The sequence below is a fragment of the Podarcis pityusensis genome (genome assembly GCF_964106645.2).
Source record: "Podarcis pityusensis genome assembly, chromosome: 1".
NCBI lineage: Eukaryota > Metazoa > Chordata > Lepidosauria > Squamata > Lacertidae > Podarcis > Podarcis pityusensis.
The window spans coordinates 75,697,321-75,723,002 of record NC_138028.1 but is presented as its reverse complement, the minus strand read 5'-3'; the positions used below and the strand labels follow the sequence as shown (position 1 = coordinate 75,723,002).

Sequence of the window (25,682 nt, the reverse complement as noted above, 5' to 3'; positions counted from 1 at the left end):
TTGCTGTGTCTATTAGTCTCTGGAACCAATTTTATTTTCTTTCTATGCTTATATAGATAAAATCAATTTAATTTTCTCAATACACATGACTGAGGCTGATGGAAGCCAATAACACCTGACAGCCACAGGACAGCCACCTCTGTTTTAGAGCCACTAAAACAAACTTATTTTAGGTGGATATGGAAACCTTTCCGAATATTGGGACCAAACATATGGCGAATGTCAGGTCTCAAAACTATTTTTTCACTGTAATTTTGTGTCAGCTTCTTTAAATTTATTCGAAATAAGGGAACTTCTGTCTGGGTGTTTTTATGTGGATCTCTCACACACTTAAAAGTGGGTAATGCCTTCTGGTTAACTCCATCATCCCGTCCTGATACAACCATAATTGTTTTATTGATTTTTTGTATCTACTGCTGCTTTTGGCTGCCTTGGGCATGATTCATGGAAAGGTGGGGCATAAATATTTATAGCTAATAAATAAATAATTGGTCCATGCCTCCTTATTCACCAGTTATCTCTAGTTAGCATTTAAGCCATTGTGCATTTGTATTCTTTTGTTTTCAATCTTACCCGTTTTTGTTTGTAGTTCTAAGAACCTATTGCCTCTTCTAAGCTTCAATGCGTTCCCTAACTTGTACCTGCCTATAGCTCAGTGTACCATACCAATATAGAATTCATCATGCTTTCTTCCTACATGTTTGTAACCATCCCCAGCTGCGCAGGTACAAAACCTTCAGCCTGCGGGGCAACTTCCATCCCACCATTATGCAGCAGGTTGTTGCCACTGAAATGGTGGCAAACTGTCGCGAAATTCAGAGAAGTCTGGGAGGTGCCAATCTGGTTTTGTGTATGGGGGTGGGGTGGGGAAATGGCTTTTTCTACTGTTAAGACAAGTCTCTTTTGAGGTAAACTTTGTGTGAACTTGGATGGGAAGTGGAGTTGGGGGGAACATTCTAGGTGTGCTGCTATGTTAAGTGGGTTGATGTTCTGTAATTGGTTCTGATATATGGGGCAAAGTTTTATGATTGGTCAGTATTTGAGCTAGTTAGAAGGTTCTGGAATGGGCATGATCAGTCTGGACAAACTGTGGTAGCCTAAACATAACTTATCCTACCCTACCCTATAAAGACCATTGCTTAATCTTTGCTAGGGGCTTCCAGCCTGACCATTACCAGTAAGTGTGTCCTGGCCTTCATTTGTGTGTCTGCTGGGAGCCTTTCAGATCAGAAATAAAGTGTCTTGAGGTGATTTCCCGAGTCTTCCTGTATGTCTACCTCTTAAATGGGTTGCCTGGGAATTATAGGTAATTTCTAAAACAGTGTCATATAGGAATCTTCAGAGATTTCATTTCTCTGGCATCCCTATTCCAGCCTTCACCAACCGGGTGGGGCTGATGGGAGATGCAGAATAACAGAATTGTAGACTTGGAAGAGACCACGAGGATCATCTAGTCCAACCCCCCTGCAGTCCAGAAGACCCCAAGACTGAGTGTCTCATACTCTACCAATGGAGCTATCCAAAATATCTGGACGACATCAGGTTGGGGAAGGCTGCCCCTATTCACATCCCAGCACTGGTTCTATGGCAGAATGTGGGCTTTCTTGGTTGGAACAGTAAAATACTGTTGTTTTAGCTGACCTGACCATTGCTCCCATCAGCTTTATTGTGATCCTCTATGAATGCTCTCATTACCCCCCCCCTTTTCTTCCTCCCTTGTCACTCCACACACACACACACACACACACACACACACACACATCATTAAAGAACAAAACTGACACTGGCTGTTAAAACATCTATTAGGAATTTATTACAACACATTGTTCCCAAATACAAAAGAAAGGAAAAGAAAGAGAGGGTAAAAAAGCACTGCTGTTTACAGCCTCCAGTAATAAATAAATAAAGTCAAAGCCGGGGCAGAGCGCACCACTTAGTCCTGCCAGGCAACATCCAATGTCAGCATTCCTTTAGCAGGCAGAAGGGGATGCATTTTGGTTATCATGACTCATGAGAGAGGGAACGAACTCACAGACTAGATGCAAGAAGTCTATTCCCCACCCCATCCCACCCAACCTGTAGCCCACCCGGGACAGTACTCGGAATTCAATCCTAGAAAGCACAGGGACTTCAAAACTCATTCCCCAGCCTTCCAAGGGCAACCTTTGATACTGAACTGCTCAGTTTGAGACCTATTCACTTCTTGTGTATGAGGATTTCCCCACAGACTAAGACCTTCCGTTCTGCGCCTGGATTAGGGGGTTCCAACAACTCGCCCCTAATCAATCTTTGTCTGTGAATGTTTGCAAGACAGGAGACCTGGGATAAAAACATGGCTCTGAAGACAAGAGACCAAAAAGGGATTCTACGTATGCCTCCTGAGAATATAGGTAACTCAGTTTCTCTACTCCTTCCAAAAGAATTCTGAGCAACAATAAATAAATGTAAGATACTGCAATGGAAAGACCTCATTCTGTGCCTCTCTTCCTCCACCTTTTGTGTCTTTTGCATTGCAAATATAGTCTGTTTGATGGCTATTCTTAATAATGTCACCTTAAACTGATTCCTACCAAGGTTGGCTAGGAAAGTACTGTGGCACAGAGGTGTTTTTGCAGGAGACAAATAAGTCTTTTTGTTCACTGGAGTTTTCAGTAATACTGACATTTCTTTCCAATGCTGGGAAGGAAAATGTGTTTAGCAATATAGGAATGTTGAGACATGAGTCACCAGATGATACCTAAACACACAGGGGTTGTGCCTGATAGTTTCTGTCATCCTAAATTCCTTGAGAAATTTGTGACGGAACATGGACAGCTCTTTCTCATACAGGAACAGGCCTCAGCACATTTATCAGGGGGTGTTTTGGAGATTTGTTCATGACCTGGAACTTTGTATAAATTATATTGTGGTTTTAGTTTTACTAGGACAATAATTCCAGTAATAATTTAATCTTAATTCACCTTTGAACTTTCTCACTAGTGATGTGAATCTCTGATCACTATTAATGTGGAAGAGGGAGAATTTTGCATTAGCGTAACAACGCAACTGAAGCAAGAACTCCTTTAAGATTCCTGTGTGGAAATGTCCTTACTTCTAAGTAAATCATAAGCATTTAAATCTCTTCCGGTCTGTTTGGACCAACGTAATCCCAATTCTTGAGGTGGCTGAAAATTCTAGAGCACAGTGCCGTTTTATGATAGGATTTGGAAACTAAACGCTTCATCATCGGGCACAGATGCAGGTTTGTTTGTTTTTTATATCTCTAGGGAGAAATCTGGACTACTGAAATGTGGTCATTGCCCTATAATTCTTAGGGCTACTTGTGGGGCGGGGAGGGGGAGTTAGGGTTTGGGAAGACATTGCACTGAACCGTTTTTTGCAGTGCAGACAAGCTCTAGGACAGTGATGGCCAAACTTGGCCCGCCAGCTGTTTTGGGACTACAATTCCCGTCATCCCTGACCACTGGTCCTGTTAGCTAGGGATGATGGGAGTTGTAGTCCCAAAGCAGCTGGAGGGCCAAGTTTGGCCATCACTGCTCTAGGATGAAGAAAATGTGGAATATGTTGATTCTGTATCTTCTAAAGTACTACTTAATAATTTGAAATCATTTTGGAACTCTTCTGTTGCTCCCTAGAAACTTCCGTGGAATAGAGATAGCTACTCCACACCTTTCCAAACTCCACAAGAACTGATCTGTTCCTCCTCATGACATCTAACGACCTGACGTGCCATAGTACTGACCAGCCACTACCTACAAGGAGTCAGGGAAGGCAAAAGGGCAGTTGGAGATGGAAAAGTTCTGCATATACTCACAACAGAGAAACAAAGATCAACGTACATAGAAGTAAAATTACATAATAATAATAATAATAATAATAAATACTTAAATCTATAATTCATACATTGCAATTACAACATTGATAGCTTATTATCATTAGCATTAGGATCAGGAGGAAGGCAGAAAATACCTCCTTTTAAAGGGATGGCATCCAGGAGAGGAGACAGAACAAGAGCATATGGTTACAGGAAGAAACACAGGGAAAAGGAAAAATAAATAAAACCAGAGAGCGCAGATGAGAAAAGAGGTGGAGGGTCAAAGAAACATAGCACAGACTTACAAAGCGGGAGGGAAACTCAACCTATTTTTGTTGCTGTTGCAAAGAGAAGGTGCTGCAAGCCAGAAATTCACCATAGACCTGGGTGGTGCCAGCCTTAGTGTTTTGCACCTCAAGTGAGGTCAAAACAGCCCATCTCCACCACTTTTTGTTTTTTAAGCTTGAGAGTTAAGAGGCAGGAAAATGATACTTCTCCAGCAGAATCTTCTCCAGCCAACTGCCTCAAGGTAAGGTTGGTCCTGGACTTCAAGATTTGCATTACGTACTCAAAGAGCCTGCATTGTCCCACAAGCACTAGAGCTTGGATTTATGAGGAATTTTTTTAAAAGTTCCTGGGATATTTCATTGGCATCGTACGCAAGGCCAGGTTGTTGTGTCTGAGGGTGGTTGTTTTGTAGTGGGGGTTTTTTTTTGCCTTACCTTTTCAATAAAGCTTAAAGACCTTATTTGCATCCCAGAAGACACTTGTCTCACAGCAAATCAAATCTTTTCATATAATTCTGATTGTCCGTGAGCAGAACCTATTTGCAGTCCCTAGATTCCTACTTCTGAGTTCTCACATGGGGGCTTTGGTTCTCCTGCATGCTGCTACTGAGTTGGCAATAATTCTGTGGCAGATAACTGTGTAGTTGAAGCATGAACATCAGATTAGAATTGGAGTCGGAGGTCCCCTGGAGCAATTTCCTGGTTGACAAGAACTGGCCAGTTCAACTAGGGTTGCCATATGTCCAGAATTTTTCAGACATAGCTGGGATTTGGCCGGCCGTATGGCAGCCCATGTTGGACATGTAGATTTTGGCGAATTTCCTTTAAAAAAGCTTGAAATTTAGCAAAAGAAGCTCAACAACTTCTGTGGCTGGATTTTCATTTTTTGAAATATGGCAACCCTTAGTTAAACAGCTAATAATATTTTTAGGAAAAGCTGTTCTAGGTCACCTGTGGGCTTAACCTGATCCCAATAAAGACAAGACAAAGATGCCTTTTGAGTTCAAATAAGACAAGCATAATGGCATTTTTCTGATGTTTTCAATAGAAGGCAATGGTAGATTATTTCCTGCAAGATACATTCCACATAGGGCTATGGAAAATAGCCCAAATATGGCTTCTAACAAGGTTAGAAAGGAAATAGAAAATGCAAATTTGATTTTCATAAGAAGGGTGAAGATTAAGACTGTGTCTTTCACTATTTTAAATTGCTCTTCTTTTCTTGATATTCTCTTCATTTGAGAAAATCCCTAGATTTTCACCTCAGTCTCCAACAATTGTCCTAGAAATTCCTCCCCGCCCACTCAGATTGGCCCATTTTTTTTTCCTGCTGAAGGCAATTGTTGGCAATTTTGCAGCTTGCTGGGAATGCTAGCCTGAATACCCACATATTCTTCCCCACCTTTTCATTCTGGAGGAGTGATTGCTCTGAAATGACAGCAGGTGGCAGCTCTTCAGAGCAAGCAACCATTCATTTTTGTCCTTCCCCACTGATGCTATTAGTTGCTAAAATATACTGTAAGAATTGACTTTGCAGCACTGGCTGAAATCAGATTGTGAATTGAGAAAGTTTTCATCTGACAGAATGGACTGCAGCACTTTTGTATAAATTTCAAGTGTTCAGTAGCCGTCACGAATTTGTCCTTGTGGTATTTTCTGCATCGAACACTGCTACACTTGTAACACAGAACAGATCTCAAGGGCCCTTGGTATTCACAGAGTGCAAGTAGCACATTTTGTCACGGCAAAGATGGCAGCCGACATTGAAAAGAGATAGGGTTTTCCAGGTCATCCCTCTAAAAATTCCCAAGGGACATGCTGAACACTGCAGTGCCAATGATCTGTGAACTTTCCAAGTGACTGTTTTTAATTCCTTGTGGACTTTTTGCAAAAACAACAACAACCAACCTAGGACAGCAATTTAGTTGTGAAAAGCTGAGATGCTGGGGAGTTACTGCTGAAGACTGGATTGCTTAACAGCCTTATAAATTTCATCCTTCATGTCTACTGCATACCATTTATGAAAGCAGTGCTCCATTATGAACTGCAATATGTGTTCTGATCACCTGCATGTCTGAATGCTATTCTCCTGTTGGTCCCACAGGAAAAGAGGCACAGGATTAAGTGTTTCTCAAACTTGGGTCCCCATCATCCCTAGCTAGCAGGACCAGCGGTCAGGGATGATGGGAGTTGTAGTCCAACAACAGCTGGGGACCAAAGTTTGAGAAACACTGGTTTAAAACATGGAGTTTCATGCTGCTAAAGGGTTAATCCACCCTTTGGATGCAATCTACTGGAGGAAATGAGGATTCTGAAGCATCTGAAAGCATCAATATATATTAAGCACCCAGATACATTAAGTTATGGTTGAAGATGTGAAGAGGGATCAAAAAGAAACTCTCAACCTAGGTAACCCATGTTTATCCTATTCCACTTCCCCCAGCCCCCACTACTCTGTCATGCTACTTTCAAAATACTATGCAGGTCAGTGGGATCACTTCTGAGCTTGCAGCATCTAATATGAAAATATTTTGGTAAAATAAGTATCATGAGGTCTCTACCTTATGTCTTGGTAGAGTACAGACAGCAATTGTTACAGTCAGGAAACAGACAATCTGATGCAAAAACATCATATTGCTGCTCCCTGTGGTTTGTGTTGGTAAGCTCTGAACCTGAGATTTTTATTTATTTTTTGTCTTGTGTAGGATTTTTTATTTTTGTAAAAAAATCACATTTCAACAAGAAAGAAAATGGGAAAAGAAATGAAGTTGCTTTTATCTCAAATAATTTTTTTTTCTCATTTAAAAGCTACACAAACAACCCTGAGGTATTGGCTCAAAAGACCAGCATGTGATAAGAAAGGAGCAAATGCAAAATCAGTTACACAAAGAGAAAAATGTGCTTTCGGCTTTAAGAGAGATGGCTCTAGGCCTGTATTCCAAAAGAAGGAAGCAGCATTGCAGTGCCTCTGCCAGGAGCTGTTGAGGGAATGTGTTGCTACTCCTCAAAAGGGAAGAAGACCAGTGTGGCCAAAGAGCGAAAATGTTCTTCCCTCCCACTTTTGTGTTTTGTGACTGGGAACTTTTCTCCTATTAGCTGAATTATCAACACTCTACTGACTTGCTAACTCATTCTCCTGCTCAAGCCCCCAGGGTCAGACTCCCAAACTTTGGGGGATGAGGCCAAATATTCAGAATGTGAGAGGGATCGACCCTTGGTCAGCTGCAAATGTCCATACTAACCAGAAACAATGGCACAGCAGAAGCCCGTTGTTCCAGCACCTTTTTGGTCCAAGATGGTCACAGTGCCCTCCTCTGACTCCAAGGACTCTAGAAGCCCTCATGCAACTAGAGTCTCCCTAACTCCATTGGATCCATTGCCTGTCAAAGCAGGAAGGGCCCCTTTAAAGGAGAATCCTCTCACCCAAAGGAGAGTTGGTTACACAGAGCTGCAGCTCCTACATAAGGTTCAGCATGAGGCTGAATAGTGCCGAGACAACATCTGAGCTCTGCTCTGAGTCTCCAGCCTGCTGTCCAAGGAGCTCTCGCCTTGCCAGAACCTAGACTTTGCCTTGCCAGGTTAGTACCTGCTGGAACCTGGACCTTTGCCTTGTGGGTTGGAGCGACCATACTGCTGAGGCCATCACTTGGAGCAGAACAAGAGACCAATGTGAACAACGTGGCCTCCAAAAAATACTTTGTGCAGCAGCGTCGTGTCAGAATGGTAATATTTCACAGCTACATACTACATAGATCAGTCCAATCACATGGACAGATGGCAACCATGAACGTGATTTGCTGGGGTTCGGCTCTCCATGCGATTGGGCCCATCTGCACAGTTGGTGATTTACAAATGTTACCACCTCTGTAGAGAGCCTTCACTGCACAGCAACCTTCCTAGCAACTACACAAAAAAAGACCACCATGTTTCAACCTGCTCTTAGGTTCAGCCTTCCCCTGGACCCAGGTGTTGTTGGATTACATCTCTCATCATCCCAACAAGACCTAGAGTGGGCATGGCTGCCTTAGTTCAGCTAGGGGGAACAGACTGCAGCTCATCCTCATCCAGGGCCAGCCCCACTATGAAACGGAACGAAGCAGCCACTTCAGGCAGCAGATTTCTGCCATTAAAGAGTGACATAAGTGGTGTACTTTATTCTTATACTTTTTACCACTGGGATGAGGTGGGAAGATATGGATTATCCATTTCAAGGGTCAAAATACCCTGGGTTAACCCTGTCCTCTTCTCTGTCTTTTGGTGTACATCTTTAGAAAAGTGTCGGGAGAATCTTTCTTCCCTATCTCCGAAAAAAGGAAAAGAAATCCTGTGCAGGAGGATTTCTTACAGCCAACCATTCCCCCATGAAGTATGCCGGTGGGGATCTCAGGACTAGGTTTCTTTTGTGGGTAATAACACAGCCAATGAACACGATTTCTCAATGATAAGACAAATAGGATCTATAGCCAAGCTAATCTCCTTGTGAACACATCAGTTGGAAGATGACTGCTGAAGGTGGGAGAGCTGGGAATGGATCCTTTGGGTCCTTTGCACTACAGCTGAAATACTTCCTATCTTTCCTAGAACTTCCTTTCTCAAAAGGCTGTTCAGTTTGGTCTTTTACTTGTTTATATATTTGTCTTTGGACTGTTTTCTGATTGGCTGAATTGCATCGTTATGAAGTCTCTGTATGGCAGCAGCTCCCTGATAGAAAGTGAACACGTACTTCAGAGTAGGCACAAATTTATGATGGAGAACTGAAGCTGGGAAGAAATTCCTGCTTGCAGCAGTAAGTGGACACTTCCTTACAGTGGGATGGATCCCTAAGAACCTTCAATGATTTCCCCCCCTCTAGTACCACAATAACAGAATGCATTCAGCTGGCTAAAGCCACCCTTTGCCAAGGTTTTAGGCATCAAGCATCTCCCTAACCCCTTCCACAAAACCTGATGGAGACTGGGTTGAACACTGTTTGAAAAGAGCAGCATCTGAATGGCCATTCGCCATAATCCACCCCCTTTTGGAGGGGCAGGGAATGGCCTATTGTCACCATCATTCATCTGGGAGATATCCTGGGCTGCTGGAAAGGGACTCATCCTCTGGGAATTTAACCCCCAGGTCCAATACATTTCCTCTAGAGAGAAAATTAAAAAGAAAACCCAATACTCATCAAGCTCTCTTGATGCCCCTTCCTGACTTTAGAATAGGACTCTCCTTCTCTTATAAAGGAACCCCGTGATACTCCACCCAGACCCAGGAAGAGAAAGGTTTTATGGCTTTGATTGCAGATGCGACAGGGGTAGGAAGTAAAGAAGCATTAAGAAGGATTCCTGGCTCAGTTTGTGTTGAACATTTTCTCACTTTTCTTTTTAAATAAAAGTGCACGCACATGCATTCTCTCTCTCTCTCTCTCACACACACACTCTCTCTCTCTCTCTCTCACACACACACAAAGATTTCTCATCCCACTTTTTGGGGTGTCTGCGTCACTGACGTGAGTTACAGAAGGAGCCGCAGGCCTAGGATATTGCTTTGAAACTCGTGTTTCAGATTTAAATACCATACACAGTAAAAATAGAGCTGACAAGTACCGCCCCTACATTGTCTGAAAATCATTGCCAGAATGAACAGCTTCAAATAAATTAAAAAGAAAAGTTGAAATATTATTTGTCTCAATAAAAACTGTAGTAAAACCATTTAAACTTTTTTCTTTGTGTTTCTCTCTCTCTCTCTTATATTATATATAATATATATTTATATATGTATAGGGCTGCCGCAGTGCAGCATTTAAGAATTCTAGCCAGAGAAACACAAGAGGAGCATGCTCAGTATGGGAAGGGGGACACACACCTAGGGAAGCTACTGAAATTTAGCCCCTCCAGGTTTCTGTAGCCCAATCTGGGAAGGAGCCACCCACAGATAATGTCCAACCCTGATGGAACAGGAGGGAAGCTCTCCTCCTGTAATGGGAGCGGGTGGGTAATATCAACAGTTGCTAATGTACTCTCGCAAGAAAAGAACCTGCTTCCCTTTAGACTTCCCCCACTGCAAACCTGCAGATCAAACAACAATAATCTTCTTTCAAGGAAAAAAAAAGCTTTTACATCAGTGGAAGTCTTTAAAATGTTAATATCTCCCCTGTTTCTCTTTCACCCCACCTTTGAAGTTACACCTCAGCTCTCCCCTTCCCCCTGCCTTTTTTGTGGGGGCGGGCGGGCAGAGAGAGCACTACATGCGAAAGGAAGGAATCCAGGCTTTAAAGAGTTAATACACCCTCCACCAGCCAAAAAAGGGAATGCGGTGTGGTTTTGCCTTGGTGGTGGAGGTAGGAAAATAAAGGGGAGGGCACCAAGCATGCACCGTTATGTTTCTTGACTTTGGATTCGTTTAGCTTTGCCTTTGCTTCAGCATGTGTGCCCTTTGGAAACGCACACAGGCATATAAATAATCCCCTCCCCTCCCCCTTCCCTCTCCCTAGTTAAATATCTCGCCAGCCTTCCCCCTCCCCACCCACCCACTGGTGCACACGCAACTTGCTCTCAGATCTCACAAGGTGAGTGTCAGGACACCTCAATGATTTCCATGCTGCCCGAAAAGCTAGACTGTTTGCTGATTTTTCCCAGGTCTTCCCGAGACCTGCTCTCCGACAGGGTCTCCTCGAACTCCATCTGGCAGCTCCTGCGCTTGAACTGCTTCTCGGCCGCGGTGTCCTCGTGCCAGCTGTGCCGCACGTCCCGCGGCTCGCCCCGCTGCTTGTCCCTCAGCCTGATCTCGCAGCTTGCCTGGATTGTGCTGCAGCTGAACGAGGAGTAGGTGGCGGCGCCGGCAAACAGAGCCCCGCTCCCGCTGCCTTTGCCGCCCGCTGCCGAGTCTGTGCTGAAGTACCAGGGGTTCTCAGAGGAAGGGGTGCCGGGGGACTCCAAGTGCACCCCCCAAGTGCCGGTGGGGGCCGGGGTGGCGGTCGGCTGCTGCCCCACACCGGGGAGGCCCGCCCGAAGCGTCTGCTTGAGGCTGTCCTCCACGCTGGCGCTCTTGTGCATGGCGCACACCCCACTGAAGTTAAGGCTCAGCCCGTGGGCAGGGGAGCCGGCTTGGTGCCTGTGCTTCCGTCTCTGCCGTACTTTGGCCTCGAGGAGGAAGTCGGGCCCGCTGGGCCAGTCCGGGCTGTCTGGGACAGGGGAGAACTGGCATGTGCCGTTGGGACCTGATGGGCTGTCCAGCTTGCACAGCTTGGGGGTTTCTCCTGCCTCTGTTGGACCTGGGGGGTCCTGCTGCCTCCGGCTAGGGGTGTAGGCTGACTTGATGTCCAGGGAGAAGGAACGCTTCAGCCGGTTGGTGTCTTGGATGCGCTCCGAAGACAAGTGGAGGCCACGGAGCCCTTGTTGCAGTGCTGTAGGCGAGACAACCTTGGAGACTCCCGCTGGCTTCTCGGAGTCAAGCGAGGAGGTCTCCGAGGTTGTGCTTCTGAATAGCTCCTCAGCCTTTTCTGAGGTAGACAGAATCTGGTGCCTGCAGCCTTCAGGGGCTTCTGGCTGGTCTTGCTGGGTTTCCCCTTCGCTCTTCTCCCCTTGGGCCTTCAGAGCCTTGAGCCGCTTCAGGCTTCTCTCATACTCTAGGAGCTGACCCAGGAAGTTGAAGTTGGGCGAGATGGAGGGACGCCGGTCTTTTACAAACCTGTTGGGGCAAACGAGACAGCTGCAGTTGTTATTGGGCCCTTTCTTACTTCTAAGGATTTGGGCGTGGGATGCTGCAAGAATTGTATGATTCAATGCAGCACTGGAAATCGGCTGGATCTGTTTCCCCCACACACCCTGGGACATCAAGGAGTAGGGGTGTAATGTGATGCTTTAAAGATTGCTCCTTGTTTATGCAATGGTCATTTCGGACAACCTTCAGACTCACGGCAGTAGCCATGGGATCTGTCTGTGGATGTTGGCTCCTTGTCCCCATACTGCCACTGCCACATGTCACACCAAGGTGCTTCTTTTCTTTCTTTTTCTTCTTTTTTTGCATGTTGCCACTAAGAGCTAAACATTTACGTCTGCTGCGAGCCTACTGGCACATGCATGGGGACCAGCTGGCAACAGGCTGGGAGCCAACCTGCAGATGAGATTCAAGTGGCAACTACAAGCCTGAGTCATGCAAACCAGCCTGGTAAGCTTACACTGAAGAAACTGGCAAACGAGTAACTGAAAACACAGCACAGGTAGATTATGGGAGGTATCTAACTAAGGTATTATCAGACTAGACCTACTGAAGTTAATGGACCTGAGATAGTCACGTCCATTGATTTCCATGGGTTTACACCTGGTAGGACTATGATTGGAATCAACCCTATAATGTTTATGGCACTATGTTCTTTCATGCTTATTAGCCAGTACTCTTGAGCGAGACACATGGAAAGTATGCTTCATGATAAACGGCACCACTTTAAACAAAAAACAAAAACACCCCAAAGTCAAATGCAAAGAAAAACATTAGTGCCCTCTCTTTCAGAAAGCAACCTACCTGTAGGCATCATCTGAAGACATCCCCATGGTCTTCATGATGTATGCAATGGCAATGGTGGCCGATCGGGAGATCCCTGCCAAGCAGTGAACGATCACCTGGCAGCTGGACACCTTGGCCTTGTCTGCAGCAGAAGAAAACAGCCTTCAGGTCGATATTCTGGGACTCTACTATCTACGTTGTTCTGAACAACAAAGAGACTTGCAGTGCCTCAAAGGCTCAAAGATTTATGGCAGCATAAGCTTTTGTGGACCAGAAGCCCCTTCACGAAAGCGTGAACGTAATCAATCTGTCAGTCTTTTAAGGCGCCACAAGTGTCTTGGTTGTTTTTCCTGCTGCATGCTAACACAGCTGCTACCTCTCTGGAAATGACTCTGAAGGAAGACGCTTTTTAACAAAATTGGAAGAGTAAATAAAGAGGAAAAACACAAATCTAAATGGTTTAAGTAAGTCAAATATGTGCAACCAAGAAGTGGAAGCTAGAAACCATGACTTGTTTATTTGGCTTCTTGGCTTGTCAATAATGTTGCTGTTTTATCTGATGAGAAATAGTGGAGGGACTTCCTGGCCTGCAATGGGTTGCTAATAAAGCACCGGATTATTATTCTTTAAAAAAACAAACCATTCACTAGTATATGCTTTAAAAAGACTTTTTTTTGTATTTTCCCCACCCTCTCTATTTGCTAGGAAGGAAATTACTATTTGAACTCCCAGCCTCATTTAATCAATCATCTTTGGAACCAGAAAGAGCATAGTTGTTGTTGATAAAGAAAAGCACCTTGATAGAGCAAGAGGCATTTCTTTCTGTAGCAGCAACTGTTCTCCCAAGTGGTGTTAGCTATACCTCAGGTGATGCTATGGGTTTACAACGGTCTTGGTAGCTTTGCTGTCTGGGGACAGGATGGTTGTTTTGTACAAAGGGAGAAAGTGTGCCTCCCAAGGGCAGACTGAGTGTTTTGAACACATCAGAGTTAAACAAAAAACAAAAACCAGAAGTCTGTGCATGTGGATGGGGGAAAATGAACCATGCAGCCACTATTGCCCAGATGCCTTTTGCAGCAACCAAGGTCACAGCCCAGAAGAAGTAATGAACTGCCTCAAATGTGGCTGGTCCACAGTCTTACCAATGAATTCAATGGACTTGTCCAGCCAGGGCAGAAGCTTCTCACAGTAATTGTCATTGACTGGAATGCGCATGAAGTGACTGTCACATATGAAATCTGGCTTGGGACAAGAGTTGCTGGCGTTGAGGACATAGCTTATCCCATTCTGGGTCATCAGGTCCTGAGAGAGAGCGAGAAAGAAAGAGAGAATCAATGGATGTTTGGCAGTCCAGTGCAGGATGTTTTCACCCACTCTTCCAGAGGCCCTGAGGATGTCTTTGCCTCCTCTTCTTTCTCCTCCATTGGCTACTAGGCTGCCCAGCCTGCAATGTATGGCTGTGCTATCACAGAGGGGGGGAGGCTGTTTGGGCCGCCAGCTGGGCACTGTTGCCTGAGGCCAATGAAGATTCAGTAAAAACCACTGGCTGCTGCCACAATGAAAAAAGCAGGACTTCTGTAGGGAAGCCAAGACTCACTTCTAAAAGCAGAGTTTTACCGAAAATATCCAGAGCAAAGTTCTTTGGGGTTCCAGCTCATATTCCATTCCTCCTGTTTTCAGCCACTGATGCCCAATGCTATGCCCCCCCCCCCGAGTTATGTGGCTCCATTTTCCAAGTAGTCTCTGTGTAATAACTCTCACCTCGGTCCCTAGGAGCCAGCCGAGCTCCCAAGCTCACATTCCTGGCATTTTTCTCCCCCATTTCCTTCTAGTCCCTGTGTAAAATGTTCCCCCTTCCCCTCTCAGTGTTTCTAGTTCAGGCGCTTCTACCTAACCCTCCCCCCAAGGCAGGAATGCCCAACTGGCTCCCTCCTGCCCAGGATTTGTGCCCACTGGTATGTTCACAACAACTGCGGCTTCTTTCTTCTTCTAACTAGTATTATTTTTTCTTTCAATGAAATTCTCTTCCCCGATGTGATATCATAGCCCAAGCATTCTGGTGTCCTTTGAAAGGATGCTGCCTGTTCCCTCCCCTCTCCAATTCCCAAAGCAGATCTTTGTCCATTTTGGGGCCTGCTCAAAGGGTTCTTTGCTTGCAGATGTGGGCTGCCGTTCCCTACACTCTCCCTTGCCCTCACCTCACCATCAGTCACTGTTGAATGCCAAGCTTAATACCTCATCCTCTGGCTCTGAGGCTGGACATGGAAGAGTTGAGGTCAGTGTTATTCTTTAGCTTGGCTGGCACTGGGCTCTGGCAAGAAACAGCTGGCTCCCCTGTCATAAAGATCTCTCAGGGTCAACGTTGCAGTTTTGATGCTCCTGCTGCTAATGTCCTTAGCACTTCAAAAGGGAGCTCACGTCTATAGCTCTGTTTTGCTGCACAATTCAAAAATGGCCCACCCCTGTCCTGATCAGACAATATACAGCAGGGGTCAGCAAACTTTTTCAGCGGGGGGCCGGTCCACTGTCCCTCAGACCTTGTGGGGGGCCGAACTATATTTTGGGGGGGAAATGAACAAATTCCTATGCCCCACAAATAACCCAGAGATGCGATTTAAATAAAAGCACACATTCTACTCATGTAAAAACACCAGGCAGGCCCCACAAATAACCCAAAGATGCATTTTAAATGAAAGGACACATTCTACTCATGTAAAAACACACTGATTCTCGGACCATCCACAGGCTGGATTGAGAAGGCGATTGGGCCAGATCCAGCCCCCAGGCCTTAGTTTGCCTACCCATGAGATACAGTTTCCCACACAGGTAACCCACCTGCTCTCCCAAGTCTTAAGGGGAAGGGTTTCTTTAAGGCAAGCTACCCCTCCCTCCCCTCCCCACTTCTTCTTCTTCTTTACATGATGTACCTTATTTAAGACATCTTTCTGGGAGCCTAGGTAGAGATGAGGCAAGATGCGAGTTGGGCCAACATTGGCCACTGGCATGCATGGCTGGGAGATGCTCATTGGCAGGATAGCAGTAGGTTTTCCTTCGCAGAGTCCTGGGAAGCAAGATGAGAAGGTGGCAAAGCCCCCTGGAGAAAGAGAGTGGAGGAAATAAGGTTATTGAGCAACTATCCCCATTTCCCCACAAAATGATTTTTATGAAAGTTCTGCAGATAGTGAACTGAATCAGAGAACTGGAAGCAAAGTCCCAAAGTCAAATAATGACCCTGTGGTAAAGAGGACAATTAAACCCCATTCTTTCACACTGAAGGGAAACCTTATATTCTATTCTCACATAATATAAATGCATAATGTTACATATTAAGACCCTAAGCTCCCACAAGAGCATTAGATACTAGATGCATATAAAAGCAAGCTCCTTCGCCGTTTGCCTTGGTTACACATGATGGGCTTCTGATGCCATGTCCCTTTCTGTCCTCTAGAGGACGGAAAAGGCAACAATTCTATTCATTAGCAATAATAAAAATAAAGCAACACTCTTGGGGATAACACTGGACCTCTGCTGACACAGATTGTCTGGGTGTGTAAAATTCATCTTTTTATGATTAGTCCCTAGATCTATAAACTTCCCTGCTCACTTACCTATTACAAAGACAGGTGTTTCCCTGGTATCTAATGAAAGGCTAGAGAACCTGTGACCCCTCCCAGTGGTGTTGCACTATAACTCCCATTATTCCTGACCACTGGTCACACTGGCTGGGGCTGATGATACTGGAGTCCATCATCAGCATTCCCACCCCTGCTTTTAAAGGCTTTTAAACCCGCCTCCCTTGTCACACTTAGCTCACTCCTTTGTTGCAGTCCTGCCATCTGCCCCCATCCCTTGGTGCATGAAGCATTGTGTGTGGTCTCTCTGGATAGGGCTAGGGCTCTCCACCTATTACTAGGCTAGCTAATCAACTGACTGAAATAAATATTAACATACTCAAAGAAGTGTGCTGTTTTGTGGATATTGAAATGAAGGCGAACAATTCTGCGGACTAACCAATAACATCGCATAGTTTTCCCTTCGGGAAATAAACGTCCTACTGAAATCCTGAGACAGGCAATGCTTTCAACAGTGCTGTCATCAGCACTGAGCACCAAATCGAGTGTGCTGCACGCTCCAATAAAAACCCCACATTTTAAATCTGAGTTTAATGAATCAGCTCATTTATCATATCCATTAATCGCTTCATTCTTTCAGCCTTTACTATAATAGTAAACAGAGGGTGGATTTACCATTCACCATTTCTCTTCCGATTACTGTGCATATCTTTCAGTACTGGGGGTTTTTGGGGGAGGGGCACCAGCCGATTCAGATGTGCTGTCTACTGTCAAGCCCCAATAACTCACCAACAGGATAAACTATTTTTCACATTACCCTTTAACGTTTTAGGAGGCTGTTGCCTCCCAGCTGCATGAGCAAGCAGAATAGGCTGATTCCAGCCTGCAGATTTTTAAATGATTACAAAGCAACCAAGTATCTTAGTGACGAGAGAGCAGCAGATAAACACACCATGCTAAATAAAATAAATTGAATCTGCAGGGGGTGGGGGTGAAGAGAGAGAGAGAATGTGTATGCATGTAATTCTAGGAAGGCAGGAAATAAATTACCTGCACTGGAATTTGGCCAGGATGCTATGGGCTAATTTTACTCCTCTTTTATAAATAGCCCCCCTGGGATCTTTAGCAGCCACATGTGAGCAACGCTTGTCATCTGAGAAACGGCAGTTGCCAGTGGTGTTGTTATAGGTTTAGAAGTGACTGAGGGAAAAGCATTGCCCAGAGCAGTGTTTCTTCAAATTGCCTACCTTTTGGTACATTTTCTGTGTTGACCTCTCTGCCAAGGAAGCCTTGCTATGGCTGCCGGGATAACCCAGTGTGCTGTAGACAAATTTAGGGCATTTTCTAGAGCACACCCTCAGTGGCTGGAGGTGTTGGGTCTCCCTGCTACCCCGAGTGAAATCAGAATGTGACCTAGGATACTAAGTTGGGTTGCACCAACGGCACTGCCACCATACAAATATATGTTAAAAAATAATAATTAAGAAGCGGGACATACCCCCAAGGTACATTTCATTTAAAGATAGGACCTGGATCTATTAAGATTGAAGACTACCGACCTCAAACACATCCAAGACTTTGCTGAAGCCACATATTCAGAGGGAAGAATTGTGACATTGGGTAAAAGCAGCCTTTCAGGAAAGCCCTGAGTGATCTTCTCATTGAGGATCCTCACCCTAGTGTTCCTTCTGGAACAATCTGAAAATCAGTGACTTAGGAAATCTCTCCTAGGATCCTTTGACTGTGCTGGTCTGTTACTGGTAGATCCCTGCCCCCCCCCCCCGGTCCATCATCCGTAATCTCCAGCTGAATCACAGCAAACATAGCTGCAGGCCTTTGTACTTGAAACAGACCTACGTCAAAGTCATGCTGCATTTCAGTAGTCTGCCTCTCTCTTTGTGGCTCCCACGCATGCACACAGAGCTCTTTTCTATTTCATGCCCGAGTGGATGGCCGATAAAACGGCCCCGTGTACAATACTAATTAGGAAAGCGAGCCCATATACTGGGTGGGCAGCTGAGATAGTTTGATTTATAATACAGTTTGACAAAAAATTGTTTTACAAAGGACTTTTGCTTTCCACCCCTGTGCCAGGCACAATTGAAAAGCCACCTTTTACGTAAAATACTGTTCCTGGCTACTCTTATCAGAAGGTAAAGCCTGACCATACAGTTCACGCAAGCATCTTCCTTGAGACAGCCTTCTGATCTAATGCTTCACAAGGTATATTTTTTGCTTTCCCTGCAGAATCTGGCAACTGACTAAACAAAAAAACCCCCAATCCCTAAACACTAATAATATTTGTGAACAACACTATTTCTGCTGCCAGATAAATATTAGAATTTTTTTTTTTAAAAAAAATCACCAAGTCTTGTCCATTTGGGATATGAGGAGTTAAATGCACTTTGCAACACCACTTCCTCTGTGGCTCTTTGTGGCATGACATCACCCCTCAACTGGGATATTAAATCAGAATGAACGAAACAAGATTAGCACAGGTGCACATGGGCTCTGGTTACTCCTAGCTGCCTCCCTCACCCCCCCCCCCAATTGCATCAATTTCACCATGAAGCATAAATTAGAGGGTTGGGAAGTGTGTATGTAAGCATATGTAATTCTCTATTTTTTCTTGGTCTGAGGGGTGTCGGCGGATAATCCAGGAGTCAAGACCTGGGCATCTGGAAAGACTAGACAAAAGAAGTCATCCTCTACACAACTTGTTGTATTGTTGCAAATGGATGAAGCAGTGTTATGCTAAGTTGAGTCAACTGGTCCATCTAGAGGACAGAATTGTGTATTCTGAGTGGTAGAGGCTCTCTAAGGCTAAGGTTCAAACTAGCTCTGGCAGCTCTGTGCATTTAGATATAGATCTCTCCACTCAACCCCCTCAAGACAGAACTGCAGAAAGAGGGAGTAAATGGTCTGTTTCTAACAGCAAAATGGATGCAGAATCCTCCCCTTGCTTGCAGCTTATGTCCCTGTGGTCCTTACTCTTCAAGCACTTTCCTCAGCTGAGAACACTCCTGCTACTGGAGTTTAGCTGAGAAGGAAAGAAGGAGAGAACCATCACAGAAACTGCGGACAGGTAAGCTGTGAACACCGGGTCGCCATGTATTTGTCCCTAAAAAACCACCCCTTCCTTCTTCCATATGGTTGGGGGTAGAGCCACATTTAAGCATACAGGTCTGCTGCCATCAGATCTATTCTGCTCATGATCTTTTCACTGAAGGTGTCAGAAACTGAGCCTGGCACCCTTATGCATGCTACTGAGCTATAATTTCCTCCTTCCCTAATGTGTTTTTCTGAATACTCAGAAGAAAAGCTAAGAATAGCCAGCACTCAACGTGTCAGGCAGGGGGGGGGGGGGGGGTTGTTGTTTTTTGCTTGCTTTTTTGTCTCCCAATAGATGCAAGAGACAAAGATACAAGGTTGCATGTCCTGGAGCACAAAGTTATGGGTTGATTTTACACTGGGCATGCGCTAAATAATCTGTACTGTGGTGTGAATTGGTCATACATGTGCTATGCATCACTGTTCCTTCTTGCCCTGTTGCAATCTGTATTGCAGAGTGATGCAGTTGCCAGTTGTCACTATGCTGCAGGGTGTCATAGGAAGGAGGTCGTGTAGTGCAGGGTTGTGCCCTACCACTTCCTAATTTAAGTAATACCCTCTTGCCATGTTGGAGCAGTAGCTCTGTCTTAGGGCTCAGTCCACTGGGCACTGCTAAGCTCTTGCACAGCTCCCATTCACTTCAGCAAAAACGCCCCCCTTGAGGTTTTAGAATCTTTGCAGATGGAGAAACATGCCATTCATTTACTTGCCTATGATGCCCATTTTCAACTGGGAGGAATTGGGGCACTGAGAAATCTGCTCAGACCCAGGCTGCTCTTATCTGTAACAGCCTTACTAGAAAATACAGGCGGAGGGAATTTAACTGTCAGCAGATTCACTGCTAGTTTTGTTCAGGAAAATGCAAGCAAGCATGCAGGGTCTATTAAGAATGCCAGTGGGGATTCGTTGAGGGAAGGAGGGCCCAGCAACTGATATTACTCTTGGCACACGTCCTCCTATCCCAACAAGCTTTTGTTTCAGAGATACAGGCCTCATTATGAGCATGATCTTGCAAAGGCTGTATAAGCTAATTTATTGGATAGAATAAAGAAACATTAAGTCTGCCTGAGTCCCACTGGAACAGGGGTGGGGGTTAAATATCCAATTAAATAGTTAATTTCCTTAATCTAAATGGGGGTTTAAGCAATCCTTCAAAGGAATGAGAGGGGGGGGAACAGACCTCTCAGCCACAATAGTGGCCTTAAAACCTCTTTTAATCTTAAAAAGTCAACATAGCTTAATGCAAAAAATGCAAAGGCCACAAGCAGGATTCCAGACATGACTGATGATTGGGTTGGCTTTGCTATTAACACATGCTAGTTGCCCTTCTAGCATCAGATCAAGCAAGGGGGGGGGTCAGGGAATAGCAAAAGTCCTGGCCTTGTACAGTTGTGGTTCTTTTATTTATCAAGCTATATGGCCTAGGAGTGGTATTATCTTGGCATGAGTGGAATTAAGAGAGGGAGTGCATCTGTATGTGGGACAGCGTGGTCAGAAAGAGTTCTCAGATTACTTATAAGTGCTGTCTCCAATAGGAGATCTGGTTGAGGCTTCAAGAGAGGATACCTTGCCCTGTTGAAAATCCTGAGGCTGGCCAGAGCTGTAGATTTCCTGGAGGGTTTAGACAAGATTACCAAGCACAGAATGATATAACTTATAACTATAGAGATGGAAGGGACCACAAGGGCTATCTAGTCCAAACTCTGGTAATGCAAGCAGTGGCTTGGAGCTTTCGGGGGTAAATCAAAGTTGTTGAGCTTTTTTTTTTTAGGGCATCCACTGATTTCAGCCTTCGTGCCGCCCTACAGATCACCGTACTGGCCTAAGCCCCCCACAAACCTGGTGCAGCCCGTACACCTCACCCTGATTTGTTACACTACTAAATGCAGGAATTACAACTAAATAATCCCTGGCATATATCTATCCAACCTCTGTTTAAAGAAGAAGAGTCCACCACCTTCTGAGCTGGTTCAATCCACTTTTGAACAGCTCTTCCTGTCAGAAAGCGTGTCCGAATGCTTAGTTGGAATCTCCTTTCTAGTCATTCAACTCTGTTGGTTTGGGTCCTCCCCTCTGGAGCAGCAGAAAGCAAGTTTGCTCCTTCTTCAGATATTTGAAGATGGCCCTCATATCACCTCTCAGCCTCCTCTTCTTCAGGTTAAACATACCCAACTCCCCCAACCATTCCTCATAAGGCTTGTTTTCCAGACCCCTTATCATCTTGGTCACCCTCCTCTGCACACCTTCCAGCTTTTCAATATCCTGCTTAAACTGCGGTGACCAGAACTGAGACCTGCAAGTATAGGGTGGTATACAAATTTAATGCATAATTAAAAAATAACAATAACTGGGTATGTATCAACCTTGAATGTGTTTACATGTTCCCAAAACACATCAGTGGATGAAATGAGATGAAAAGCAATCCATGGCCACTGGAAAGCTCAAAGAGGATTTTCTTCACTGGCTCCTCTTTCATCTAGGAGTTATATAATCAAGAACACGGTTGCTCTCTGTGATGAATGGGGTTCACGGTTCTGCAGATACTGCACAAACAGCTTTCTGAATGGCCCAGGTGGGTACCTGAAATGTCTCATTTGCAAGCACTAGAGTGCTCGTCTTCCCTTCATTTTACCTCTGATAGCAACTTGTGAGTGAACAAGCCTTCAGCCTGCAGTGTCTGTGAGAAGGAAAGTGCTGCTTCATCAAATGCAAATGCATAGTAAAGTGCCCTATAACCTGAGAGTAGCTATGGGATCTAATATGGAGAGAACACTCTTTTAAAACATATGATATAAAGGTTACAAGTGATTAGGACGTCACAGGGGCACCACCTGGGTGTCAGCAGAAAAGGGTTAGGACTACTCCATATGCAGGCCCCGTTTTAGCAATCAAGCTACTCATGAATCAACCTTTCTATTTAAGCTTCTTGGAGACATTAAATAATCCCACCTCACACCATCCAAGATAAATAAGAGCATGCTTTTAAATGACACAGAAGACAGCTTTCTTAATCCTTGTCTTGTTTAGGCCATTAGAGAGGCTTGATTCACCCAGTCATTTTTTGTGCAGCCAACATCATTTCTCCCAGTCTGCACTACGCCATGCTCATTGCAAATGATTTGTTGGAAATTTGCTGGACCACAGGTACAGTTGGAAATTTTGCACTTTGTCTCTCAAGCTACATAAAGAAGTTTTGTTATGGCAATTTGGATAGGGTCAAGTGCAGTGTTAGAAACTCCCATTGTTCTAGGTGCATTTTGCAACAGGGAATTTCATTAGCGTGAGAGGTTTCTGAGCTCTGGGCGCAGTACTGTGCCTAAGTTTTCAGATTAAAACTGCAGTGTAGAAGGAAAGAAGGACCATTTTCTGCCTCGCCACTTTCAGCTACTCTCTGAAGACTGGAGAAGAGACCCTCTTAAGAATATTAGGGGGGTGGGCAGGGAAAGAACACCTGCAGTCTTGAGCATATCACTGTTCACAGTATTAGAGTGAGGTGGAAATGTTACTTTTATCTCGCATGTTACACAGAGCAGGTTTTTCCAAGGCCACACAGGAAATCTGTGGCACAGCAGCTAATGGCTGCACTCCCAAAGAACACACGGAAAAGGTTTTCTCTAGACACAACACCCAACTAACTCATTCGTGGTTTATCACTTTCTCAGCCTAGTGAGCCCAGCTGGTAGCAGCTGCCTGGGAAAACTCTGAAGAAAGTCCCCAGAGTTCAGGCAGATGCTGTCTTTTCCATCCATGAGACTGAAGTCAACAAAGCTAGACTTGCAAGCCCCAGGTTAGTGCCTGATCACTAAGAAAGCCTTCTCTTCTGTAATAACCATAGTATGAAAACCAGAAATGTGAAAGAAATATCATCAAAGTATCAAAAAGTCTATTTGCTGGAAAAGAACTAGTTTCCACCATAATGTGGTGCCTGGTGGCTATTTATGTTTTAAGCACTTAGCATCTTTTTGATCATGTGTAAGCCAATCTATTATTCCTCTACACCAAAGATCGTCCGCTTTTGTAAATATTGGCACATACTGGCTTCCCTACAGTTCCATGGAAATCCCCTAGTTCCCCAAGATTGCTCTTGATTTAGTTATTACTTTGCAGTGCTGTATTTGCAATTTTGTCTTCCTCTTCCTAACTACAATTTAATTACCTCTGTGATTTCTACTTCTAAATTCAACTACTCCCCTGCTTAGTTTTGTATTGATTTGGATTCTTTTTCTTCTTCTTCCTAATCTATTCTTCTGCCCTTGATTTCTTTCCCCACCTATTCTTCTGTGTTGCCTTGCAGAACAGTCAGTTCTTTTACAGCTCATTCTTTTCCTTCACTTTTCTTCTAACCTGTCCACTGATCTCCTTTGGCATCAGCTCTTGATTTCTCTTGGTTTCCAGTGGTCATGTTTGAATATTTGGTCACAAAATATTTATTTTTCTTTCTGCTTCTCCCCCCACACCCCCAATTTTTTGCTCACCACTTAATCCTTGCCACCTTTTGTCAAATATTATTTCTCTTTATTCATCTCCTAACCCTGCCGTGCCAATCTGCCTTTCTCCTAATGATGTTGTCTCCTATTTTGGTGGAATCTATCTACCATGCAACAGCTGCTAACTGCTCCAACTTTGACAAATGTGTTACTTTAATTTTCTCTTGTTCCTTCAACTTATCTCACTCATGCTCCTCTTGTTATATTTTCTTGCCTTGCTCTTCCTTCCCTTTTTTGAGACTGAACATCTTTCTTAGTTTTCTAAATATTTGCTTCCTTAATCTTAAACATTTATTTCCCCTGCCCTCTGTTCTTTACTCTTTTACAAGTGGATTCCATGCTTAAATGTCCCCCCCCCCCAGTAAAATGGATTGATTTAAATTAAGGCTGTTAAAAACATGAATTACATCACCAATAAAAAGACAGTCTTAAATCAGTGATTTCAATAAAGATACTCACTTTGAATTAATGTATTTCTTGAACAAGCACACATTATTATTTGGCTGCTATAACAATTAAAATATATTGGGCTCATTTGCATAAAGCATATCTGGATCCCTGGTCTATGAAACCAGGAACAAGCATTGAGCCTACACGTTAGAAATATCCCTTAAAAATACAGGAATAATGGTCAGCAATCACAGCATCCAAGATAACTCCACTGATTATTCACAATTCATCTTTTTTTCCCCTAGCTGTTTTTACACAGAAACAAAGCAGCAGGTTAGTTTAACATCATTATGCGCCGATGTGCAACCAGCCCTTGCAATCTGCATTGTGGCATTGATCAATTGTACGTCACTCCTGCACCAATTTAAAACCAAGCCACAGGATCTGGACAAAAGGCTTGCTCAGCCATTGATGCAATCATTGTGCCAGCATCTGTATGGAACTCTTGAATGAGGCCTGCACTTCACAGTCCATTATCTAGAGAACAATATACCTCCAAACCCCTCATGTTTTTTGTCATGTCAGTGTAGTGGCAGTGGAGGGAGCAGATGCAGCCTTAGCGTTCTTTGTGGTACACATGCATTTTCACACTGTTCTTTAAGTGAAAAAGCCACTGCAACCAGCCAGCTGCCTATCAACGAGTGGAGAAAGATCTCCCCAGCAAACAGGTCCTGAGACAAGTTTGGCTTTGGCTTTAGCAACTAGCTCAGAAATAATGTATCTTGTGGCTTCTCTTGGACAGCAAAGACTAGGCAACTGTAAAAGGATGTCAAATGATTCAGGGCCTTGTATTTGTTTAACTGCAGATAGTGGTACCGTATTTTTCTCTCTATAACACGCAGATTTTTTCTCCTAAAAAGGAAGGGGAAATGTTTGTGCGTGTTATTGAGCGAATGTGTGGTCCCTGGAGCCGAATGGCGCGAGTGGAGTCAAAAATCAGGCAAAAATCAAATCGTGTCTCGGAGAAGGGAAACCTGAAAAGAGGAAGCGGCTGCTTTCCTGCATTCTACCTCAGGGTCTTACTGCCCACCCTCTCTGTTTCGTTGCTGTGTTTGCTCAAACGGAACAAAGAGCAGGGAAAGCCCCTCCCCTCCAGGCAAGCAGAGGGGAAAGCAGAGCGTCCTTCCTTCTAATTCCTCTCCATGCTCTGGAGGGAACAATGTTTGTGAAGGGAAGAGAGATTACAGGTTCAGCTTAAAATTCTGATTTGACTTCTTGCTTTTGTTTTTGAGGACACACAGCATTCAAATATGCTTTCTTCCATTTAAAAGGTTGAAATCCTTAAACAGTGTTTTGCCTGTAAATTCATGCGATCTGGAAGATTACAGTGTCTGTACCTCTTAAGGGATGGCAAAGCTTAGGTTTCGCTGCTAAATAGTTCTTAATGCAGTTAAAATGCTTTCTTCTGTCAAGGCAATTAAAAAAAATATATATCAGGCAGCCGGAAAACATGCAGGTGGGAGAGAGAGAGCGC

General features: G+C 44.3%; 1 protein-coding gene across 6 annotated transcripts in view; it reads right to left on the bottom strand.

Moving 5' to 3' along the window:
• Nucleotides 1–1,790: 1,790 nt before the first annotated feature.
• DUSP8 (dual specificity phosphatase 8) overlaps nucleotides 1,791–25,682 on the bottom strand; it is an 88,143-nt gene continuing 64,251 nt past the window's right edge. For all 6 annotated transcript variants that reach the window (XM_080998870.1, XM_080998873.1, XM_080998871.1 and 3 more), the window contains 4 exons: nucleotides 15,516–15,682; nucleotides 13,731–13,890; nucleotides 12,607–12,730; nucleotides 1,791–11,772 (listed from right to left, as the gene is read on the bottom strand). In XM_080998870.1, the coding sequence (XP_080854996.1) occupies nucleotides 10,659–11,772; nucleotides 12,607–12,730; nucleotides 13,731–13,890; nucleotides 15,516–15,682 (1,565 nt within the window). In that variant the 3' untranslated portion in view covers nucleotides 1,791–10,658. The remainder of the gene's footprint in view (nucleotides 11,773–12,606; nucleotides 12,731–13,730; nucleotides 13,891–15,515; nucleotides 15,683–25,682) is intronic.